This window comes from Microtus pennsylvanicus, chromosome 13 (assembly GCF_037038515.1).
Source record: "Microtus pennsylvanicus isolate mMicPen1 chromosome 13, mMicPen1.hap1, whole genome shotgun sequence".
NCBI classification, from domain to species: domain Eukaryota; kingdom Metazoa; phylum Chordata; class Mammalia; order Rodentia; family Cricetidae; genus Microtus; species Microtus pennsylvanicus.
The window spans coordinates 61,294,221-61,314,468 of record NC_134591.1 but is presented as its reverse complement, the minus strand read 5'-3'; the positions used below and the strand labels follow the sequence as shown (position 1 = coordinate 61,314,468).

General features: G+C 51.0%; 3 protein-coding genes across 5 annotated transcripts; 2 read left to right on the top strand and 1 right to left on the bottom strand.

Moving 5' to 3' along the window:
• Positions 1–228: 228 nt before the first annotated feature.
• Dcdc2b (doublecortin domain containing 2B) lies at positions 229–6,005 on the top strand. The gene is given in 7 exon segments (XM_075944944.1): positions 229–729; positions 2,369–2,373; positions 3,668–3,835; positions 4,107–4,253; positions 4,363–4,402; positions 4,850–4,985; positions 5,371–6,005. Coding segments are annotated over 7 exon segments (888 nt in total). The 5' UTR covers positions 229–474; the 3' UTR covers positions 5,508–6,005.
• Positions 6,006–6,039: 34 nt separating this feature from the next.
• Positions 6,040–11,572, bottom strand: Tmem234 (transmembrane protein 234). 3 transcript variants are annotated; one of them, XM_075944945.1, is made up of 5 exons: positions 11,514–11,572; positions 11,114–11,265; positions 9,280–9,346; positions 7,031–7,123; positions 6,040–6,834 (listed from the first exon to the last, which is right to left on the bottom strand). In XM_075944945.1, exons 1-5 carry the CDS (start codon positions 11,527–11,529, stop codon positions 6,749–6,751), a joined length of 414 nt encoding a protein of 137 aa, XP_075801060.1. In that variant the 5' UTR covers positions 11,530–11,572; the 3' UTR covers positions 6,040–6,748. The 3 variants fall into 3 exon arrangements, with proteins under 3 accessions (XP_075801060.1, XP_075801061.1, XP_075801062.1); XM_075944946.1 differs by lacking the exon at positions 11,514–11,572 and adding an exon at positions 7,627–7,825 and having other exon boundaries at positions 11,114–11,507; XM_075944947.1 differs by lacking the exons at positions 11,114–11,265; positions 11,514–11,572 and adding exons at positions 7,627–7,825; positions 10,992–11,026.
• On the top strand, positions 11,511–20,041 carry Eif3i (eukaryotic translation initiation factor 3 subunit I). Its single transcript, XM_075944943.1, has 11 exons — positions 11,511–11,649; positions 11,757–11,849; positions 13,681–13,768; positions 15,234–15,299; positions 15,982–16,131; positions 16,211–16,338; positions 18,350–18,460; positions 18,566–18,655; positions 18,928–19,001; positions 19,667–19,759; positions 19,879–20,041. Exons 1-11 carry the CDS (start codon positions 11,647–11,649, stop codon positions 19,958–19,960), a joined length of 978 nt encoding a protein of 325 aa, XP_075801058.1. The 5' UTR covers positions 11,511–11,646; the 3' UTR covers positions 19,961–20,041.
• The last annotated feature ends 207 nt before the right edge of the window (positions 20,042–20,248 follow it).

Sequence of the window (20,248 nt, the reverse complement as noted above, 5' to 3'; positions counted from 1 at the left end):
CCTGGGTCATCTCCCACTCACACAGCACAGCATCCCCAAAGCCAGCTAGCATCCTCCTTGGGGAGCAGCCCCCAGACTGATTACGCTTGATCTCAATTTGAAGGAGCCCAAGCCCTGGAGAAGATTGGATGTGTGTGGGAATCTCTGTCTTCCTCCCGCTGAGCCCCAGGTCTTCCTTTTGTAATGTGAGCAGACTGGGCTGTACAAGACAGCTCAGTACTAGTGTTCACCTAGCATAGAAGGGCCAGGGTTTGGTCCCAGCTCTGCAAGCAAATGAAAAAATATGATCGTATCTACCCTGCACATGTGAGGCCCATCAAGGGCAGATCTGAGACCCTGCATTCAGAAGAATGCACTTGTCCAAGGTGCCTGAAGCCTTCCTGAATAAGAAGGCAGGACTCCACCTTTGGCATAGCTCCCAGCCCTGGCTTAGTTGCTTGGTCACCGCTCTGTGTCTGTGAGCGAGGACATACTATGGCAGCCAAGAGAGTACTGGTGTATCGCAACGGGGACCCCTTTTTCCCAGGCCGCCAGCTGGTGGTGACCCAACGCCGCTACCCCACCATGGAGGCTTTCCTCTCTGAGGTGACGTCAGTGGTGCAGGCCCCACTGGCTATCCGTGCCCTCTACAGACTTTGCGATGGCCACCCCGTCACGGAGCTGGCTGACTTGCAGAATGGAGGACAGTACGTGGCTGCTGGCCTTGAAGGATTCCACAAGCTCCAGTGAGTGGGTGGGGGCTGGCCAAGTGCCTGGGGAGGGCCATGGGAGCAGCAGTGTGTCCAGTACTCAGCTCCAAGTCAGCCGGCTGGTTCTCCTGGAGCCTGGGGCAGGCTGTGCTGGAAGAGCAGCGCGGTGAGAGAACCCGGCATGAGTCTACATGATCAACTAATAAGTGAGCTGTGACTCAGATTGCATTCTGTTACTAAAGCTAGTGCCCGCCACAACCAGGACCAGCCCATGGGGACAATTCTCAAGTGGAACTTTGTTTAGGAATTACTTTCCCCCCAACTGCTGCCTGCCTTCTGAGATGGTTTCTCTGTGTAGCCCTGGCTGTCCTGGAACTTTTTGTGGTTGTTGTTGTTTAAGACAGGGTTTCTCGGTGGGCGGTGGTGGCACACACCTTTAATCCCAGCACTCGGGAGGCAGAGGCAGGCGGATCTCTGTGAGTTCGAGACCAGCCTGGTCTACAAGAGCTAGTTCCAGGACAGGCTCCAAAACCACAGAGAAATCTTGTCTCGAAAAACCAAAAAAAAAAAAAAAAGACAGGGTTTCTCTATAGCTTTGGAGCCTGTCCTGGAACTTGCTCTATAGACCAGGTTGGCCTCAAACTCACAGAGATCTACCTGTGCCCTCTGTCATCTGAGTGCTGGGATTAAAGGCCTGCGCCACAACCACCCAGCTGGAAATCACTTTCCAGATCAAGATGGCCTCAAACTAAGAGATCTGCCTGCCTCTGCATCCCAAGTGCAGGGATTAAAGACCTGGTTGCCATACCTGGCCAAGGATTTATTTTCTGTCCGAGGGTTTTGCCTGCATATAAATTCTTTGTTATGCCTGGTGCCCTCAGAGGACAGAAGTGGGATGCCAAATCCCCTGGACCTAGACTTAAGGATGGTTGTGAGCCACTGTGTGAGTACCAGGAGCTCAACCCAGGTCCTCAGTAAAAGCAGAGGGCTCTGGACTGCTGAGCCCTCTCTCCAGCTTTTTGTTTTTTGAGACAGGATTTTCTGTGTAGCTTTGGAGCCTGTCCTGGAACTCACTCTGTAGATCAGGCTGGCCTCAAACTTACAGAGATCCACCTGCCTTTGCCTCCTGAGTGCTGGGATTAAAGGTGTGCGCCACCACTGCCCGGCTTTCTCCAGCCTTTTTCATCTTGCGTGTTTGTCATGCAGGTCAGGGAACAACTTGCCAGTTCTTTCCTTCCTCCATGTGGGCTCTAAGGACTTTGGCAGCAAAATGCCTTTGCTTGCTAAGACATTTCTCTACTCCTAAGAGCTGTTGATTAAATCCATGCCATCACCACCAAACCCTAAAACTGTCCACTTCCTCCCTGCTGCGCTTAAGCGTCTGAAACTCCTGCTAGAGTAGGGACATCTCTTTCAGCAAGATGAGGGTCAGGTGGTAGATAATAATCCCAGCACTCAGGAGGCAGAGGCAGGCGGATCTCTGTGAATTCAAGGCCAGTCTAGTCTACAGTGCTAGTTCTAGGACAGCCAGGACAGGACTACACAGAGAAACCTTGTCTCAAAAACTACACACACACATACACACACACACACACACACACACACACACACACACACACACACAAATGACTTGAGCTTCCCACGCAGGCCTAGCTCCTAACCCTGCTCTGAACACTGAGCTGGGGTAGTTTAAGTTTATTATAGGGAAGGAACATGGTGTCTGGACACTTCCTGTGGAATTCTGAACAAGCCACATCTTTGACTGTCACCTCATGAGTGGGGAATTTCTGGACTACAGTAAGATACTTATGGCTTCCCCCAGCCTTCAACACCTAAAAGCCACATGGATTTATAGCCTGACTCAGTTCTCTGGGATCCTGCAGCAAGTTCAAATGTCCACATGTTCCTGGCCCAGAAAAGGCAGAGTGCTCCAGTGAGGAGGGACACTTAGGGTGCTGGGCAGCTACTGAAAGATGGCCTCATCCTAGCCTAAGGGAGAGTCTGAGATGCTTAGCTACAGCAGGAGAAAGAAAGGAGAGATGATTGGGGGAGGGGCAGGAGATCAAATGAGAGATTTTGGAGTCAGACTAGTAACCACCTGGGAGGTGGTAGTCGGAGGCTCAGAAGTTGAAACTCATCTTGAGTCACACAGAGTAGACTGACCCACTTGAGGGACTCCATCCTCCCGTCTCAGTCTACTTTGGAGTACTAGATCTGTATTGGCTCCTAGCCCTGGCTGTCCTGGAATCACTCTATATTCCAGATTGGTACTGAACTCATTGAGATCCACCTGCCTCTGCCTACTTGTCCTTTCAGCTCTTTGCCTCCTGGAAGGAAACACCCAGGCGGGAAAAGCGGCCGACAACACGTAAGTCCAGGGAGACTGCAGCCTTTCTCGTCCCATCCCTCCTCCTAGGACTGCTCCAGTTTGGTGGGTGGAAGTCCTGGAAACAGCAGGAGGTGTCCAGTCCAGGGGACAAATGTGCCATGCTCACTCCAGCCCCTGCTCAGTCCCTGCCTTTTACCTAATCTCCAGGCCACGCCAAAGAACGAGTCAGTTGTAAAACCCACGGCAAGGGCAGGAGTCATGTGACTCAGGGACTACAGGTGCACCTCTCAGAAAGGTGTGAGCACTTGTCCCTACTCACTCGCTCTTCTGCACAATTTTGCTTCCTGCCTGCTCACCCCATGTTCTTAGAACCATCCAGTCCCAAGCGAAGTCTTGGACTTTCCCTGGCTTGGGTTTCAGGAGCCTCTCATGTCTCACCCCCCATGTGACGGGGCCTCTGGACAGTGGCTGCCAGCAGACACCCCCTGCTATATCCTGTGAGTGCCGGCCCTGGGGCTGGGGGTTTGGATTTCTGTGTCAGTAGGTTTTTCCAGGAGCCCCATTACACATGGGGAAATTAAAACTGGAACATGTAAAGTGCTTCTTGGGTCACTTGGTTCCTGTGCCCCTTTCACATGTGGCGTCTCAGGGACACATCCCCTTACCTGGCTGTTCTTTGTCTCAGTGTGTTCAGGAATGGGGACCTCCTAAGTCCCCCCTTTGGTCTGAAGCTGTCCCAGACTGCCGTCCAGGACTGGGAAACGGTACTGAAGCTGCTGACGGAGAAGGCCAGGTTACAGAATGGGGCTGTGCACCAGTGAGTATGGGGACTGGGGGGGGGCAGGCTCCCAAGAGCCCTGCTGCTCTTAAGTTGGGAAGGGCATGGAAAGGCATGTTCTCTCCAGCAGGGCTTTCTTTTGTGCCTCGGGACGAGCTCCCTAACCCAGCCCTTCAAATCAGGCCAGAACCTAGGTTAACACTGCCCAGAGGACCAAAGTCAGAGGATCCCCCAGGAGCTGTCCCTACCTCAGCATCTGCTGGCGGAGAGTAGCCTGTTACCCAGCAGCCCTCATCACTTCTCCCCCCAGACTCTGCACCCTCAGGGGGATCCCACTGTCAGCAGGCACAGCTCTGGTGAGTGGCCGTCACTACGTGGCTGTCGGAGAAGAGGAGTTCAAAGCCCTCCCCTACATGGAGCTGTTGGTGCCCAGCCCCTCTCTGTCCAAGGGCTGCTGGTATGCTTGTTTGAGGTGGAGGGTCACAGGTCACAGCAGAGGAAGTGCCCCCTGCCTGGGAGCTACGACTGTGCTCCTCTGTCCACTACAAACCTGTCTCTCACTGCAGGTATCCTCCAGGCCGGAAGCAGAAGTCCCACAGGCAGGGGGTAGGCAAGAGTGGGACGCAGGGGAATGACTGGCTGAGGGTTCCTATGAAGTAGTGATTCCCCCTCCTTGGGCTAGGAGTTATAGAGTGGCACATGGCATGCCAAATGCCTCCCCCTAGGCTGGCTGTTGGAACTGGCTACTTGGCATAGCAGGGCCCAATGGAACCTCCACTCACCACCCCATTCCAGGCCTCCATCCTCCCAGATGAACCAGTGAGCATGTGGTACCAGAGTAGAAAGCAGCCTGTTTTCCCTGGGCATCTTTGGATGCTGGTATCAAGCGCACTATTCCTGGGTGGACAGCCAGAGAGGGGCAAATGCGGGCGGGAAGGACGCAGACTCTATGGGACATGGCCCTCACAAGCCTGTAGGCAGCAGGGAACGCTGGGCAGCAGGGGAGGTAAGAACAGTCAACAAATGGATTCTAACTCGGTGTCCCTCCTGTAGGCCCAGGGCCACCAGGCTCAGGCGGCTCGGCCTTCTCCAGAGGAACCGAGACAAACTGAGCCATCTGCTTTCTATGCCAGATCCCAGCAGTCCACTAGGCCAGGAAACAGGCTCTCTCCCCTCTCACTTCCATCAGGTGAGGAGGGGCGGGCCCTTCACATCATTCCCTCCTGCTTCCACTCTGGGAAGCAGGCCAGCTCAGGTCAGGTCCACCACATGCTGGAGGTGTCTGCAGGGGACTTCAGCAGAGCTGAGTGCCAGTCTTCCACCTCCAAGTCACTGATTCTTTCATAGGGACATATGTAAAAACCACACAGAAAAGACATTGCTTAAAGTCAAGAGGTCCAGAGGTAGAATGGCAGCTGGGAGCTAAAGGCAAGCCTCCAACTTCCCTGCCCTCCTAGGAGGCACTGGAGAACGTGGGACCAGGCTCAGGGGAAGGAACTGGTGTAGCAGGTGAAGGCAGTGAAGGCGTAGGACCCTCTTAGCCTGGGCGTCAACCAATGTTGCCTCCTTATTAGGAGTTAAGGGAGTTTATGGAGCTTCCTACCCAAGGAAGGAGACAGCTGGGGCTCAGGAAGTGGATGAAGACGAGAACACCTGCATAGAGGAGCCTGTGGGTCAGGTGAGCCCATCAGATTGGGAAGCCTTACCCTGAGATGGCAGAGGTCTGAGCCAAAGTCTGGGCTCCCAGGACACATCTTCCTGGTGACCGAAAGCCTGCCCTCCTGTTTCTTAATTACTGAGGCTTTCTCATTCCCAGTCTCCTTTCCTGGGATGGGGACTTCTGGCAGTGGAGGCAAGCTGGACATCTGTATGGCTCTGTATGTTTCCACATGTCCACCAGAGGGCAGCAGAGACAGGGGAAGAGGCCTTGTCCCTCAACATCTGCCTGGCCCGGGAGAGACAGCCTCATGTTCAGCCAATGCGTGTGCCACCATCTTAAGTGCCAGGAACGCCAGTCAGAAGCTGAGGACAACCACTCCAAACCACCCCAGCTTTCAGCAGCCTGCTCCCGAGAAGCCGGGCCTCACTGGGCTCGCAGTAGGTATGGCCTCCTCAGCCCCTCCCCATTCATAAGCCCACAAATTCTGTGGAGGCCACTTCCTTGTGTGATTCCCTGACAGATAAAGGCACCGCAGACTGGGTTTAGGAGCAGGCTTGTCACAATAAAGTAATACTTGCTAAGCTTTGTTTGCTGCAGATTTATTAAAAGCTGCTGCTGGCCAGGTGTTTGCAGCGGCGAGGTGCTGCTCGGGCACAGCTGTCTCCTTACTCGAGGAACTGGAAGTTGAGCTCATTTTTCTTCCATCTGCCATGTAACCACTCTCCCTGAGTAATGCCCAGTGATGAGGCTGTGGAGCTGCGGTTCAGAGACTGCAGCCAACCCTTTACACAGTCGAGGATATGTGGACTGGAGCAGGCCAGCAGGCCAGTAACAGACAGCTGCTGGGCAGGGGCTGCTGGGCAGGGCTGCTGGGGGTATGTGTGTAAAAGTCTCCAGTGTGAAATCTCTTCTCCTTCTCTCTCATGCAAGGCTTCTCTGTGTAGCTGCCTTCTGAGTGATGGGATTAAAGGCACATGCCACTACTCCTGGCTCCAGTGCTAAATCTCAATAGCTGAACCCACCAGAGATTACAAAACCATCCCAGGGCTGGTCCTTGGTCCTTTTTCCTTTTTTCTTATATTTTTTCTTTTCTTTTTTTTTTTTCTTTTTGGTTTTTTGAGACAGGGTTTCTCCATGTAGCCTTCCTTGGCTGTCGTGGAATTCTGGACCCTGAGGTAGATGTGATCCGAGAGATGAGGAGGCTAAGCTTAGTGAGCCAAGCTGGTGTATCCCCCGGTGCACCTTGGTGCCTGGAGTCTGCTGAACACAGCAGAGCACAGCAGAACTGAAGGTCAGGGCTGGCCCTGGGTCTTGGTCACCGAGCTTGTGATGCAAAGCGTGACCCCCGTGATGGCGAGTACCATGCCAGCCACTGCCTCTGAGATAAAGAAAACATCAAGGGGCTGGGGGTGAGCTGGGCCAAGGAAGACTGACGGGGCCTGGTCCCGATTCCTACCCCAGGGCAAGATCAGGGAAGGCCTCTCCTCTCCCACCCACGGGAGACAGACTCGGGGGAAATGCTCACATACGTCAAGGTCCAAGCAGCTATCCTTACAGGCAGCAGCCTGACTTACGTTTTCCACCAACATCTTCTCCAAGGATCTTCCCAACAATCAGCGTGAAGACCATGGCCAGAGAGTTACAGATGGGTACAGCTAAAGTCAGATCTGGGAAGTGAGAACAAGAAAAATCCCTAGAGGCAAAGATGCCTTTCTAGAGACAAAGTCCTATCATCATCACCACCATCACCACCATCACCACCTTTACAAAAGTAGCACAACACAGACATGGTAGTAAACTTAATCACTCTGGGGGCCACACCTTTAATCCCAGTATTTAGGAGACAGAGGCAGGAGGATCTCTGAGTTCCAGGACAACCAGGGATACAGGCTACCTCAAAAAAAAAAAAAAACAGGCAAAAACAAAGAAAGAAAAACAAAAACAGCACTGTGAAAGCAGTTCTAAGGGAAATGTCATAGCACTAAGCGCCACATAGAGAAAATGCAGAAAGCTGACACCAGTGACTACACAGCACAGCTGAGAGCTCAGGCAGAAGCAGGCGGAGCTCTGTGAGTTCATGGGAGTTTCAGGACAGTTTGGGCTACACAATAAGATTCTGTCTCAAAAATAAAGAAAACTGAGCATCATGAGGCAGATACTGGGAACATACCATGATCCCAGTGACCAGGAGGCTGAGGCAGGAGGATATCCAGTTCGAGGCCAGCTTGGGGCACACAGCACAACTCTATTAAAGGTGGGGGTGGTCGGGGAGATGCCCAGTCAGTCAGTGCCTGCCATGAAAGCACAGAGGTCTGAGTCTGGATCATTCCAGCTCTGAAAAGCTGGGCCAGGTGGACTGTGTCTGTAACCTGAGTGGGGGAGACAGGATGGGCAGAGATGGGTGGGGCCCTGAGCCAGCTGGCCAGCTCAGATGGGCAACCAGTGAGCTCTGGCGCCAGACAGAGACCCTGTCTCAAACACCACAGTGGAGGGTGATTCTGAAAGACACCCAGCATCAACTCAGCTTCCACACCCAAGCACAAGCATGCACCCCTGTAAGCCACACACATGACTAGAAACAAGGCCACGCAGCGTGTGCACAGCTGTGCTCCTAGCATACAGGAGAAAAGCGGACTGCTTCAGGTTCAAGGACAACCTGGTCTATATACTGAATCCTACCCAGGCCAGCAAGGGTTACAAGGAAGATTTTCTGAGGATGACCCTAAATTTCTGCTCCTCCTGCTTCCACCTCCTAAGTACTAGAATTAGGGTGGTTAACCACCACTAAGGGTTTATTTGGTGCTGAGGATGGACCCAGAGCTTTGTGCAGGCTGGGTAAGCTCTCTACCAAATGAGCTACATCCCTGGCGCAGCTTATAGCCATTAATATACAATTTCAAATCCCTTTGCACTAGCATTCTGTTGGGATTAAGGCAAGCATGGTAAATTCCCCAATATTATAATTTATGAAGTTAAGCATGTTTGTCTCCGAAGGTCATGATATGAATATGTAATCTGATGTATTAGGAACAGTTAAGAAACATTTGGAGAAAGAAAATTTATATTTATTGAGCCTCTACTGTATGTCAGGCACTCTGTTAGACACACTGAATCAATCTTCTTCACAATGCTATGAGGCCCACTATCTAAAACCAAGATTTAAATAAGGGGCTTATTTTAGGCTAAGAAAGCAGTGCACAGTGGAATCAAAGTCATCAGAGCCTCGCTTACACGGGTGACTGGTGAACACACCTCTAATCCTAGCACTCGGGATACAGAGGCATGAAGATCATGATTTTGGAACTAGACTGAGTTACACAGTGCGACTCTGTCTCAAAAACAGCCAACAAGGGCCAGGAGGATGCTCAGTGGTGAAGGCACCTGCCATCGAGACTGAGGATCTGAGCTCATCAGAGCACCTACAAGGTAAAAGGAGAGAGCCTCTTCCCAAATCTTGTCCTCGACACACACACACACGCATGCACGCACGTGTACACACACAGAGAGAAAATAAATGCAATGAAAAAATAAAAGTACCGAGCAAAAAGAAAAACTATCTCCCACACAATAAGTCCCCCCTCCCAAAATAAAGAAAACAAGTCAGCACTTACGACAGAAAAATGAACCTTCCCTCTCCTGCTGCTGCACGAGACGGCCAGGCCAGCCTTAGTGCCTGGCCACATTCACACCCACCTCACTGCCCCTGGGACCCGGAGGGGGATTAGAAATAGATGTTCTCCCTCACTGATAGGCACAAGGTATTTCTGGTTCCCTTCATAAAATATGGCCTCCACCGCGGAGGACTTTCAAGCCAGAGACCCACCTGTTGATGCCAAGGTCAGGTAGTAGAGAAGGGAGCCACTCTGGTTGAGGAGAAAGGGCATCAGATACTGGAAAGAGGAAAAGTCTGTCAATATTGCCTGCTCACGCAACATCATCATCTGACCTGCTAGCACAGTGGTTCTCAGCCTTCCCAGCGCTGCAACTCCTTAACACAGTTCCTCGTATCCTGGAGACCCCCAGGCATACAATTGGTTCATTGCTACTTCATAACTGTATTTTTGTCGCTGTTCTAAATCATTTTACTTATTTTTTTAAAGATTTATTTATTTATTATGTATACAACATTCTGCTTCCACGTATGCTCGCATGCCAAAAGAAGGCACCAGATCTTGTTACAGATGGTTGTGAGCCACCATGTGGTTGCTAGGAATTGAACTCAGTATCTCTGGAAGAACAGCCAGTGTGTTCTTAACCAGTGAGCCATCTCTCCAGCCCCCTCATTTTACTTATTTTATTCTCTGCATAACCGGCTATGCACCAAGTGCAGACAGTACCTTCTAAGGCCAGAAGATGGTGTCAGAGTCCCTGGAACAACTGGATTTACAGACAGTTGTGAGCTGCCATGTGGGTGCTGGGAATTGAACCTGAGTCTTCCATGAGAGCAGCTAATGCTGTTAATGGCAGACCCATCTCCCCAGTGCCTCCACTATTAATTGTAATGTAAATATCTGATATCCAATCCTAAGGTGTCATGACTCACAGGTTGAGAACTGCTGTTCTTTTTTTTTTTTTTTTTCGAGACAGGGTTTCTCTGTGGTTTTGGAGCCTGTCCTGGAACTAGCTCTGTAGACCAGGCTGGTCTCGAACTCACAGAGATCCGCCTGCCTCTGCCTCCCGAGTGCTGGGATTAAAGGTATGCGCCACCACCGCCCGGCTAGAACTGCTGTTCTTACACAGGCTTTTCCCCAAAAGGGGAGGGATAAATAAATGCCCATGTTTATTATTATATATAATAAACAATTTTTATTTCAACAACATATCTAATACAAATAATTACATTTATAAATAAATTCCCAGAAAGACTCACCTACTTGAGGACCCTTTTAGGGCACAGAGAAAAAAAATTCAATGTATACTCTTGCTGTAAATGCCCTCTCCCTCAACTTGGCCAGTTCCCATCTTCCCTAAGCCTGTATGGCCTTGAGTGCCAGTTCACTACTTCCAAGAAGTCCACTCCCGGTCCTGCAGCTCCATCCCTCTCCTCGGAACTCACAGGACTCCATCTCTTCTTCCCTTCTTCCCCTTGGCCCAGAGAGTCCTGCAGATCTAGCTGGCTGCATACCTGGGCAGCCCTGAGCTGGAGGCAATTCCTCGATGCCCTTCCTTATGTTCTTCGCCAGGGCAAACTGAGCCCAAAGAAAGCTTTTGAAAAGGCTCACAGTAGTTCTATAATTGGTGAAGTAGCAATAACAATAATGCCAGCCATGGACAGAATATATATGCTGTAATAGGCCCAATGCTAAGTGTTTTATGTGTCTTACCTCAATTCTTTTGTTGTTGTTGTTTAGTTTTTCGAGACAAGGTTTCTCTGTGTAGTCCTGACTGTCTGAAACTTGCTATGTAGACCAGGCTAGCTGCGAACTTTCAGAGATCGCCTTTGCTTCCCGAAGGCATGCACTACCACCACCGCCCCGTTCCCTCAACTATCACATCTGCCCTACACATTGGTCATCATATAGTTTCCATTTTTACCAAAGATAACGCCGAGGATCACAAGGAATAAGTGACTCCTCCCGGAGCTTCTAGTGAGGAGGAGGTGGGCTGGGATGCTGGCTCAGCGGCTCCTGCGAGGGAGCGCCAGTCCACAGACGCACCTCAGTATTCAAGAAGAGAGTCTTCATCTCCTGCAGCAGCTGCCGGGCCCACGTCTGCTCATGCACTTGCTGCAGGCCGGCGGAGGCCCGCTTCAGCAGCGGCTGCGTGCCACCCCACAGGGCGGCCACCAGCACCAGAGCGAGGACCTGCCCTGAAAGCAAAGGAGCAGAGAGTCACCCAGGTCCTCCCCGTCCTCCTCCGGCTCCGCTGACCGGCTCCATCTTCCTCCCGAGCTCTCCGCGCTGGGCTGCGCTAGGCCGGGAGGTCCCGCACCGACAGTGGGGGGAAGTGAGTCCGTCCCGGGCTTAGCAGGGCTGGGGTTCACGGGTGCCGGGGGGAGTGAGATAGGAGACCCAAGCCGGAGTCAGTGTCCGCGGAGGGGCGGGGCCAGCTACCCACCCAGAGACGCCGCCATGGTAACGCCAGGCCCTTCTACTTCCGGGAGTCAAGGGGCGGAGTCCCCGCAGCAGGAAGTTGCCTCTAGTCCACGTCCGGTCCTACTCACATTGCCTCTCCTCGCGTCAGCGCCGGGATGGTGAGTGCCGGGCATATGGTGCTGCCGCGTGGGGTGCTGTGGTTGTGGGGCCGCAGTCGGGATGGGACGGGATTCCTGGCGCTGACACTCCCGCTCTGTCCCCGCAGAAGCCCATCCTGCTGCAGGGCCATGAGCGGTCCATCACTCAAATCAAGTACAACCGCGAAGGAGACCTCCTCTTCACCGTGGCCAAAGACCCTGTGAGCGGCGGCGGGAGGGAGGGAGGGAGAGAGCGCGGGAGGGCGGGGCACCCGGAGGGACGAATTCGCACCCTCGGGTGGTGGGTGAACAAGCCTTGCCTTCTGAGGGGAATTCTTTTGAAAAGCAGGTAGGCTAGCAACAGCATTCTACTTGGGAGACCTAAGATAAGTTGATGGTCGGTAGGAACGAGTACCCAGGAAGAAGAGAAATAAGACTGTGTGGTGGGGGGTCTGGAGGGAGGGGATCAGCCCTAGTGGCTCGAGGATGGGAAGAACCAGAACGCGCAGCCTCTACAATCTGGAGGATAAAGTTGATCCGTGAGCCGTGCCATTATGGGGGTCTTGGGGTTGTAGTTCAGACTCCAGTGATTAACGTGTGCACCTAGCTCTGGGTTGGATCCCTAGCACCAGAAAGGGAAAGAGGAAAGAGACGTGGAATTTAGTGAGGCTGTCCATAGCTTAGTCTGTTCAGTCCGTGTTGATACTCAGTGCTCCGTCTCTTTGGGTACTGCCTTTTGAGGCATTTGTACGAAGAGACAGTTAACTGATGCTATCAGTGGGTAGTCTGAAGTCAGAGCTTGACGTGAGTCCTAACCTCTGCACCTGCTAGCAGCGTGACTTGGAACCTGACATTATGCCTTTCTAAATTACAATTTTCCCTTTTAATAAAACATGGAACTTCAAGTACCTCTCTCAACAAAATGAGGTCATTAAATGCTTTCTCACTGCACCCAGCGTATGGGAGTCACTTCCATTTTATGTTTCTCAGACATTTATTTTATTGGAACTTCACAGCCGCCCTTTGAGGAAAGATGTTGGCAAGGATGGGTTGTCTTTCCAAGCTGACCTGTGCCTCCCCATCCTCCTGCCTCAGCCTCCCAGTGCTGGGAATATAGGTGTGTGCTACCACACACAGCTTGCTGTTTAATATGTATATTTATATATAATGAGTTTGTTGATTTTATGGGCATGCGTGTTTTGCCTGCATTGTATGTGCATGTGTATACCTGGTGCCTGAGGTGGCCAGAAGAGGTTATCAGATCCCCTGGAACTGGATTTACAGACGGTTGGAGCTATCACATGGGTACTGGGAATCAAACCCAGGTCATCTGGAAGAGCCGCCTGTGCTCTTTGACCTCTGAGCCATCTCTCTAGCCCTTTTAAAGATGACAGAGTTAGCTGGGCAGTGGTGGCACGCGCTTTTAATCCTAACACTTGGGAGGCAGAGGCAGGCGAATTTTTGAATTTGAGGGCAGCCTGGTCTACAGAGTGAATTTCAGGAGAGCTAGGGCTACACAGGGAAACCCAGTTTCAAAAAAAAAAAAAGGACAAAGTTCAGAGGGAGGTGACAAAGTAGCACTGGAGCCCATACGTCCTTACTGCCATCTGTCCCAGTTAGACAGGACACCAAATGGTTTTTTTGGATTTTTTTTTTTTTTCGAGACAGGGTTTCTCCGTTGCTTTTTGGTTCCTGTCCTGGATGGAACTAGCTCTTATAGACCAGGCTGGCCTCGAACTCACAGAGATCCGCCTGTCTCTGCCTTCCGAGTGCTGGGATTAAAGGCGTGTGCCACCACCACCCCGCTACACCAAATGTTTTTTGTTGTTGTTTTTTTCCCCAGACTGGAACTCACCTTGCCCTTTGACTGTTTCAATAGTGCTTACCTTTAGGAAGAAGAAAACCCAGGAGCTGGTCTGCTTTTATAGTGCTCCTCTAATAAAGGAGCAGAAGGCAGACTGGGCTTGGCTAGAGTCTACAGAGGGTTTGTTGGGCCAAGTAAGCTGTTGCTTTTTCTGGGATGTGACCCAGCCTGTCATTCTACTCTTCCAGATCGTCAATGTGTGGTACTCGGTGAATGGCGAGAGGCTGGGCACCTACATGGGCCACACTGGCGCTGTGTGGTGTGTGGATGCTGACTGTATCCTTTTGGCTGTGAGTCAGTCAGCCCTGAGATGCTGGCTATGAGGTTGGGAGTTTGACAAGCTATGGCGCTCTGGAGAATAGGGTCCCCTACTCCCAGTCGCTTCATCGGTGGGGGAGACAGAAGAAGGTTGGAACACTCTGAGGTAAGAGAGTGAGGTAGGCTCTTTGGGACTAAACTGGAAGACGCTTTGGATGACTTCCAAGAGAACATGGGCTCAGGTTGTGTGTATGTATATCTTTGTCTGTGGTGAATCTGTGTGTGCAGGCCAGGTGTATGCATATCTGTGTCTGTGGTGAATCTGTGTATGTGGATCAGGAGTATGTATATCTGTGACTGTGGTGAATCTGTGTATGTGGACCAGGTGTATGCATATCTGTGTCTGTGATGAATGTGTGTGCGGACCAGGTGTATGTATATCCATGCCTGTGGTGTATCTGTGTGTGCGGACCAGGTGTATGTATATCTATGCCTGTGGTGTATCTGTGTATGTGGACCAGGTGTATGTATATCCATTCCTGTGGTGAATCTGTGTGTGCAGGCCAGGTGTATGCATATCTGTGTCTGTGGTGAATCTGTGTATGCAGACCAGAAGTCAGCATCAGCTGTTCTCCTTAGTTGCTCTTCAACCTTCCTTCCTTTCTGAAGGATGTAGTTTTATTTATAAGGATGTTTTTCCTGCATGTATGTCTTCTTGTGTGCAGTATCCTGTATGTGTGTCTTCTTGTGTGCAGTATCCTACATGTGTGTCTTCCTGTGTACCTCGTATGCAGTGTCAGCAGAGGGTAATTCCTTAGAACAGGAATTACACATGGCTTTAGCCACCCTGTAGGTGCTGGAAGACTAACTTGGGTCTTCTAGAAGAGCGATCACCGAGCCATCTCTTCAGCCTCCCAATCCCGCCAACTACCCCTATGTACTGGTTGTCCTGAAACTTGCTCTATAGACCAGGTTGGCCTTGAATTCAGAGATATGCCTGCCTCTGCCTCTTGAACGCTGTGATTAAAGGTGTGTACCACCACTGCTGCTCTTTTTTGAGGCAAAAATCGGACCTGTCACTAAATCTGGAATTCACGGATTAGGTAGGTAGGCATGGCTCTCTAATCACTGAACTTTCTGACTTTACCTCTCAGCACTGGACTGCTGGCACACCTGGGATTCTAACTGAGCTCCTCATGGTTGCATAGCAAGGACTTCTTCCAGTGAATTGTCTCTCCAACCCTAAGAATGATTTTCCTACGTGTGTGTGTGTGTGTGTGTGTGTGTGTGTGTGTGTGTGTGTGTGTGTGTGTGTGTGTGGTGTCCCTAGAGGCCATAAGAGGGCCTTAAATTCCCTGGAATTGGAATCGTGAGCCACCATATAGGTCCTGGGAATCTAGCCTGGGACCTCTGGATCAGCCAGTGCCCCTAACTTCTGGGCCATTTCTTGAGCACGAATCATGTTTCTTAACGCCTTGTTCAGGGGACACCAAGCATGTCCTCACTGGCTCAGCTGACAACAGCTGTCGTCTCTGGGATTGTGAAACAGGTAAGCCTGGGCCATTCGCTTTTCAGCAAGAAGTTACCAACTTCATGTACCTGTCCAAGCAAATGTGTTCTGAAGGACTAGAGCTAGATGGTTTCCAGTCTGCTGATGAAGAGACAACAGACAAACAGCAAGGAGTTAGCTGGGGAAGAAACGTCACATTAGATAGTAGGACATGTTCAGGAAGGCCAGAGAGGGACAGTGGACCTCTGGAGTGGGAGTGCGTGGCCTTGGAAGGTGTGAGCAGGGAGGCACAAGCTGGAGGGAAAGCAAGGAGTGTCCAGGTAAAGGGCTGGGACAAGCTGTGTGTGACAGCACACAGACGCTGAGGCAGGAGAATGGAAAGTTTAGATGAAACTGAAGGCTGAGGCCAGAGAAGCCTTTATTGTGGAAGCAGAGAACTTAGTTCCAGATTCAGGGAGCACGGAAGTCATTGCCTTCACTTGTGATCCCAACAGGTTCTAGTGGTCACACGGGTGGCCCTGCTTAAACTGGGTCACAAAACAAAAGTAGGAGTCACAGACCTGGGAGATGGATTGATGGGGATATAAGTGGTGGTGGTGGGGATGGGAGGAAGTGCTGCAGGGTGGGGCTGGGGAGCAGCAGTGGGGAGGGGGAGTTCTGGCCTGCAGTCCTGCTCCCTGCTATGTTAGCCCAGAGTAACCTAGACCCCGCCTCTCCCCAGGGAAGCAGCTGGCTCTACTGAAGACCAACTCAGCTGTGCGCACCTGTGGCTTTGACTTTGGGGGCAACATCATCATGTTCTCCACAGACAAGCAGATGGGGTACCAGTGTTTCGTGAGCTTCTTTGATCTACGGGATCCAAGCCAGATCGGTGAGGGCTAGGACCAGGGGGGCAGAGGTGGAGGATATGGCTTCAGACCCCAGGGCCTGACCTGTGCTGCTGTGCACAGACAGCAACGAGCCCTACATGAAGATCCCCTGCAACGACTCCAAGATCACCAGTGCCGTTTGGGGACCCTTGGGGGAGTGCATCATCGCAGGCCATGAGAGTGGAGAGCTCAACCAGTACAGTGCCAAGGTAAGGGGCCGGTGTTACCAGGTGACATTAGGTGTTGGGAAGAGTGTCACCAGCTACTCAGGGCAAGTTACGGTGGTCACAGATAAGCTTTTCCCTGTCACTAGAGAGTGTTAGGCCCTGGGTGAGAGTCCTAGAAAAACAATGAGAATCAGAGACCAACTTCAAAATCGCCAGTACCTGGATCATGCTGTATTTACGCCACGCTGGATTTCAGCTAAATCCAGAGTGTACTCTTGTCACAGAGGAGGTGGCGTGTGTGTGGACTCATGAAAAAGCTCCCAGCTGTCCTTAATTCCAGGTCCAGGGAATCTGATATCTTCTGTCTCCTTGACTACTGGGCATGAACATGGTAAAAACACACATGCACGCGTACACAAAATACTCATGACACATAAAATAAAAATGAATAAATGTTTTTTAAAAAAGCTTCTAGCAAGATAGTTTTCCATAGTTAAGAGGAATAGCGGAAGCAAAGGTCTATAGTGTAGCCCAGGGGAAGGGCAGTTGCCCAGCATGAGGCTCTGAGTTCAATCCCCAGTATTGGGGACTGGAGGTACAGCAGAAGCCTGACTGTGGCCTCTGGAAAGTGGAGGGCGCTAGAGAGTAAACGTCTTTGTATGTCAGGTGAGGAGCCGTTCTTCTCTGGGCAGTGGGTTGTTTATTATATTTGCCATTTAGAAGGCTTATGGAGCTGAACAAGTTGGTGTGCATGAGGATGTGGAGTTCTAGACATCCCACAATGCCTAGGTGATAGGCAGAGGGGTATGCACCTGTAGGTCAGTTTCTTGGGAAGCTAAGGTAGAGTGATCCTGAATAAAAAGAACTGGACAGCTGGGCGGTGGTGGTACTTGCCCTTAAAACAAGCTCTCAGGAGGCAGATGCAGGTGGATCTCTGTGAGTTCGAGGCCAGCCTGGTCTACAGAGCTAGTTCTAGGACAGCCAGAGCTGCACAGAGCAACCCTGTCTTGAAAATAAAACAAAAAGAATGGGAGATGTGATAATGAAAAGGAAAAAATAATATATTTCCAGGTAGGTGTGGTAGTCTAGACCTATATCCACCTAGTGACAGATGGGACCAGTGAAACAGGAGGATCAAAAGTTCCAGGCTTGAACAAGCTGAAGTGGCACACACCTTTACTTGGGAGGCAAAGGCAGGTAGATCTAAGTTTGGGGTCTACAGAACCAGTTTCGGGCCGGCCATATATGGTGAAAAAAAGAAAAAAGTTGTCTCAAAAAAGAAATCAAAGGTTTCAGGTGTGCCCGGGCTACAGAGTGAGTTCAGGGCCAACCTTAGACAACTCAGTGGGGAGAATGGCTCAGTGGTTAAGAATACTTGCTGCTCTTGCAGAGGACCTGAGCTCCCAGCACCCACATCAGGCAGTTCACAGCTGCTGTGACTCGGGTTCTAGGGAGATTAGATGTCCTCTGACTTATGGGCACTGACATATGCGTAAGAAGGCACATAGCCGTACACATAAATTTTTGTTTTGTTTCTATTTGGGCTTTTTTTTTTTGAGACAGGGTTTCTCTGTGTAGCCTTGGCTGTTGTGGAACTCACTCTGTAGACCAGGCTGGCCTTGAACTCAAGAGATCCACCTGCCTCTGCCTCCTGAGTACTGGGGTTAAAGGCATGTGCTATCACTGCTCAATGATAGAGTACTTAGGGTCAGTCAGTCCATCCAGTACCAAAAATAAGACTTGGGGGAGGAGGTTAGGGGTGAGAGATTAGATTGAGGAGGTAAGGAAGGTTTAAAGGAAAAAGTCTACCTTGATACTAGGCAGTGGTGGTACATACTTTTAATCCCAGCAGAGGCAGGCTGATCTCTGTTAGGTCAAGGCCAGCCTGGTCTACAGAGTGGGTTCTAGGGCAGGCTCTAAAGCTACACAGAGGAACCCTGTCTCAAAAAAAATTAATTAACTAATTATTAAAATTGTCCAGCTTCTCTCAGGTTTCTGAGGAGCAGTGGCTTGGGACTCCAGCAAGTCAGTCTAACTCTTCCTCCTTTTCCAGTCTGGGGAGGTGTTGGTGAATGTTAAGGAACACTCCCGGCAGATCAATGACATCCAGTTGTCTAGAGACATGACCATGTTTGTCACTGCATCCAAGGACAACACAGCTAAGGTGAGCCTGGGGGAGGAGTCTGGTGGAGCTTTGCAGGCTTCTGATGCACGGTCAACCAGTCTGACCTGCCCAATCACAAATTCTGCCCGCCCTTTCTCGCCCCAGCTCTTTGATTCCACGAGTCTTGAACATCAGAAGACTTTCCGAACAGAACGTCCTGTCAACTCAGCTGCCCTCTCTCCCAACTATGACCACGTAAGTCATTCACCCCACTCGGGCTTCCTGCTTTTGGAGTCTGCATGTTTTCCCAACAATTACGCTGTAAATGTTGGGGGAAATGGCTTCATACAGGGAGGGGACTCCTGGCGTTGTAACACTTCTGAGTGATGGATGGGAAGTATGTAGGGGTACCTGTACCGGCTGCTGATCCCCTCCCTGAGGATCCTCCCACTGTAGGTGGGAGGCCTTAGCAGAGCACGGAGGCTGGTAAGTAAGTCTTGGCTGCACCTCCACTTTCTTTTCTTTAGGTGGTGCTGGGAGGTGGCCAGGAAGCCATGGATGTAACCACAACCTCCACCAGGATTGGCAAGTTTGAAGCCAGGTAAAGTGGAAACAAGCCCTTCTACATTGAAACCACACAGACATGAACACAAAGGATCACAGGGAGTGTGACTGACAGGTGTCTGGTACAGCAGATGAGGTCAGAGGTCAGCTGGGCAGAGAGCTGGCTAACGTGCCTGCCAGCACTCTAGGTTGTGTCCCTGGCACTACCAATGGGTGGTAGCCCCAAGTCTGTAATACAGTTCCAGTTACTCCAGAGGTGAAAGACCATGAGTTCAAGGTCATCCTTGGCCTCAGCCACCTCCTAGTTCCTCTGGGCTATGCAGGGCCTCGTCTCTACAGCCATCTCCAAGGGCCTAGGTGATGCTGTATTTCCCTCTGTGCCTGGGACTTTAGACGGTTTAACAGGACAAGGGTAGTATCCGCACCTCAGAGATGTGTGCAGATTAAGTAAATGCATTAATATTTCACTTTAGAGCACCGCACAGCTCATGGTAGTGCCTGGTATTTGCTGTATGCTGAAGCAGACATTTAGGTGGTCTCCCTATGACTTCACTTTTTTCTTCCCTGTATCCTATTACTTCATTGACTTTGTTACACAGAATACTGCCTCAGCAGCCTTCATTGTGTAGACTGCTGCTTCAGGTGTGTTTTGGAAGGAGATGGAGACTGAATAGCTGGTCTCCTACCTCCCCTCCCCTCCAGGTTCTTCCATCTGGCTTTTGAAGAGGAGTTTGGGCGAGTCAAGGGACACTTTGGACCTATCAACAGTGTTGCCTTCCATCCTGATGGCAAGAGGTATGGCCCCACTGGAGAGCATGCGCTCAGCGGCCAGAGGGTCTCTGCCCATTTGCTGTGTCTGGCTGCCCAGGTGTCCCCTCAGCAGCATCTGACCGTCCCTGTCCGTCTCTTTCCAGCTACAGCAGCGGTGGTGAAGACGGTTACGTCCGCATCCATTACTTCGACCCACAGTACTTTGAGTTTGAGTTTGAAGCATAAGAAGCTGGATCTCAGTGCACACCAGGGAAGCTGCTCAAGAGGGTTTTAGACTCTGAGAAATAAATTAGTTTGTTAAAAATAGTTCCTGGTCAGAGATTTTATACAGCCTGTTTGGTTCTCCCCCTTTGCTGGCCCCGGCAGGCTGATAGTCATGAGTACTTTGTTCTTGAGGCCTTCTCTCTGCACTCAGACTTGGCTTTGCTCTGGCTTTAGAACCACTCCACCACATTCAAGAAGCCAGGGCTTAGAGGGGCTCAGGCTGATGCTGTGGTCCAGAACCTTTCCTCT

What these genes read in the sequence shown, in the direction of transcription:
- Eif3i (XM_075944943.1), top strand. An exon ending in ACGGGATCCAAGCCAGATCG is followed by an intron (nt 16,132 to 16,210) that starts GTGAGGGCTAGG and finishes TGCTGTGCACAG; the next exon opens with ACAGCAACGAGCCCTACATG. An exon ending in ATTGGCAAGTTTGAAGCCAG is followed by an intron (nt 19,002 to 19,666) that starts GTAAAGTGGAAA and finishes CCTCCCCTCCAG; the next exon opens with GTTCTTCCATCTGGCTTTTG.
- Tmem234 (XM_075944945.1), bottom strand. An exon ending in CTCTCTTCTTGAATACTGAG is followed by an intron (nt 9,347 to 11,113) that starts GTGCGTCTGTGG and finishes TCCTCTTTCCAG; the next exon opens with TATCTGATGCCCTTTCTCCT. An exon ending in CCTGACCTTGGCATCAACAG is followed by an intron (nt 7,124 to 9,279) that starts GTGGGTCTCTGG and finishes CTCACTTCCCAG; the next exon opens with ATCTGACTTTAGCTGTACCC.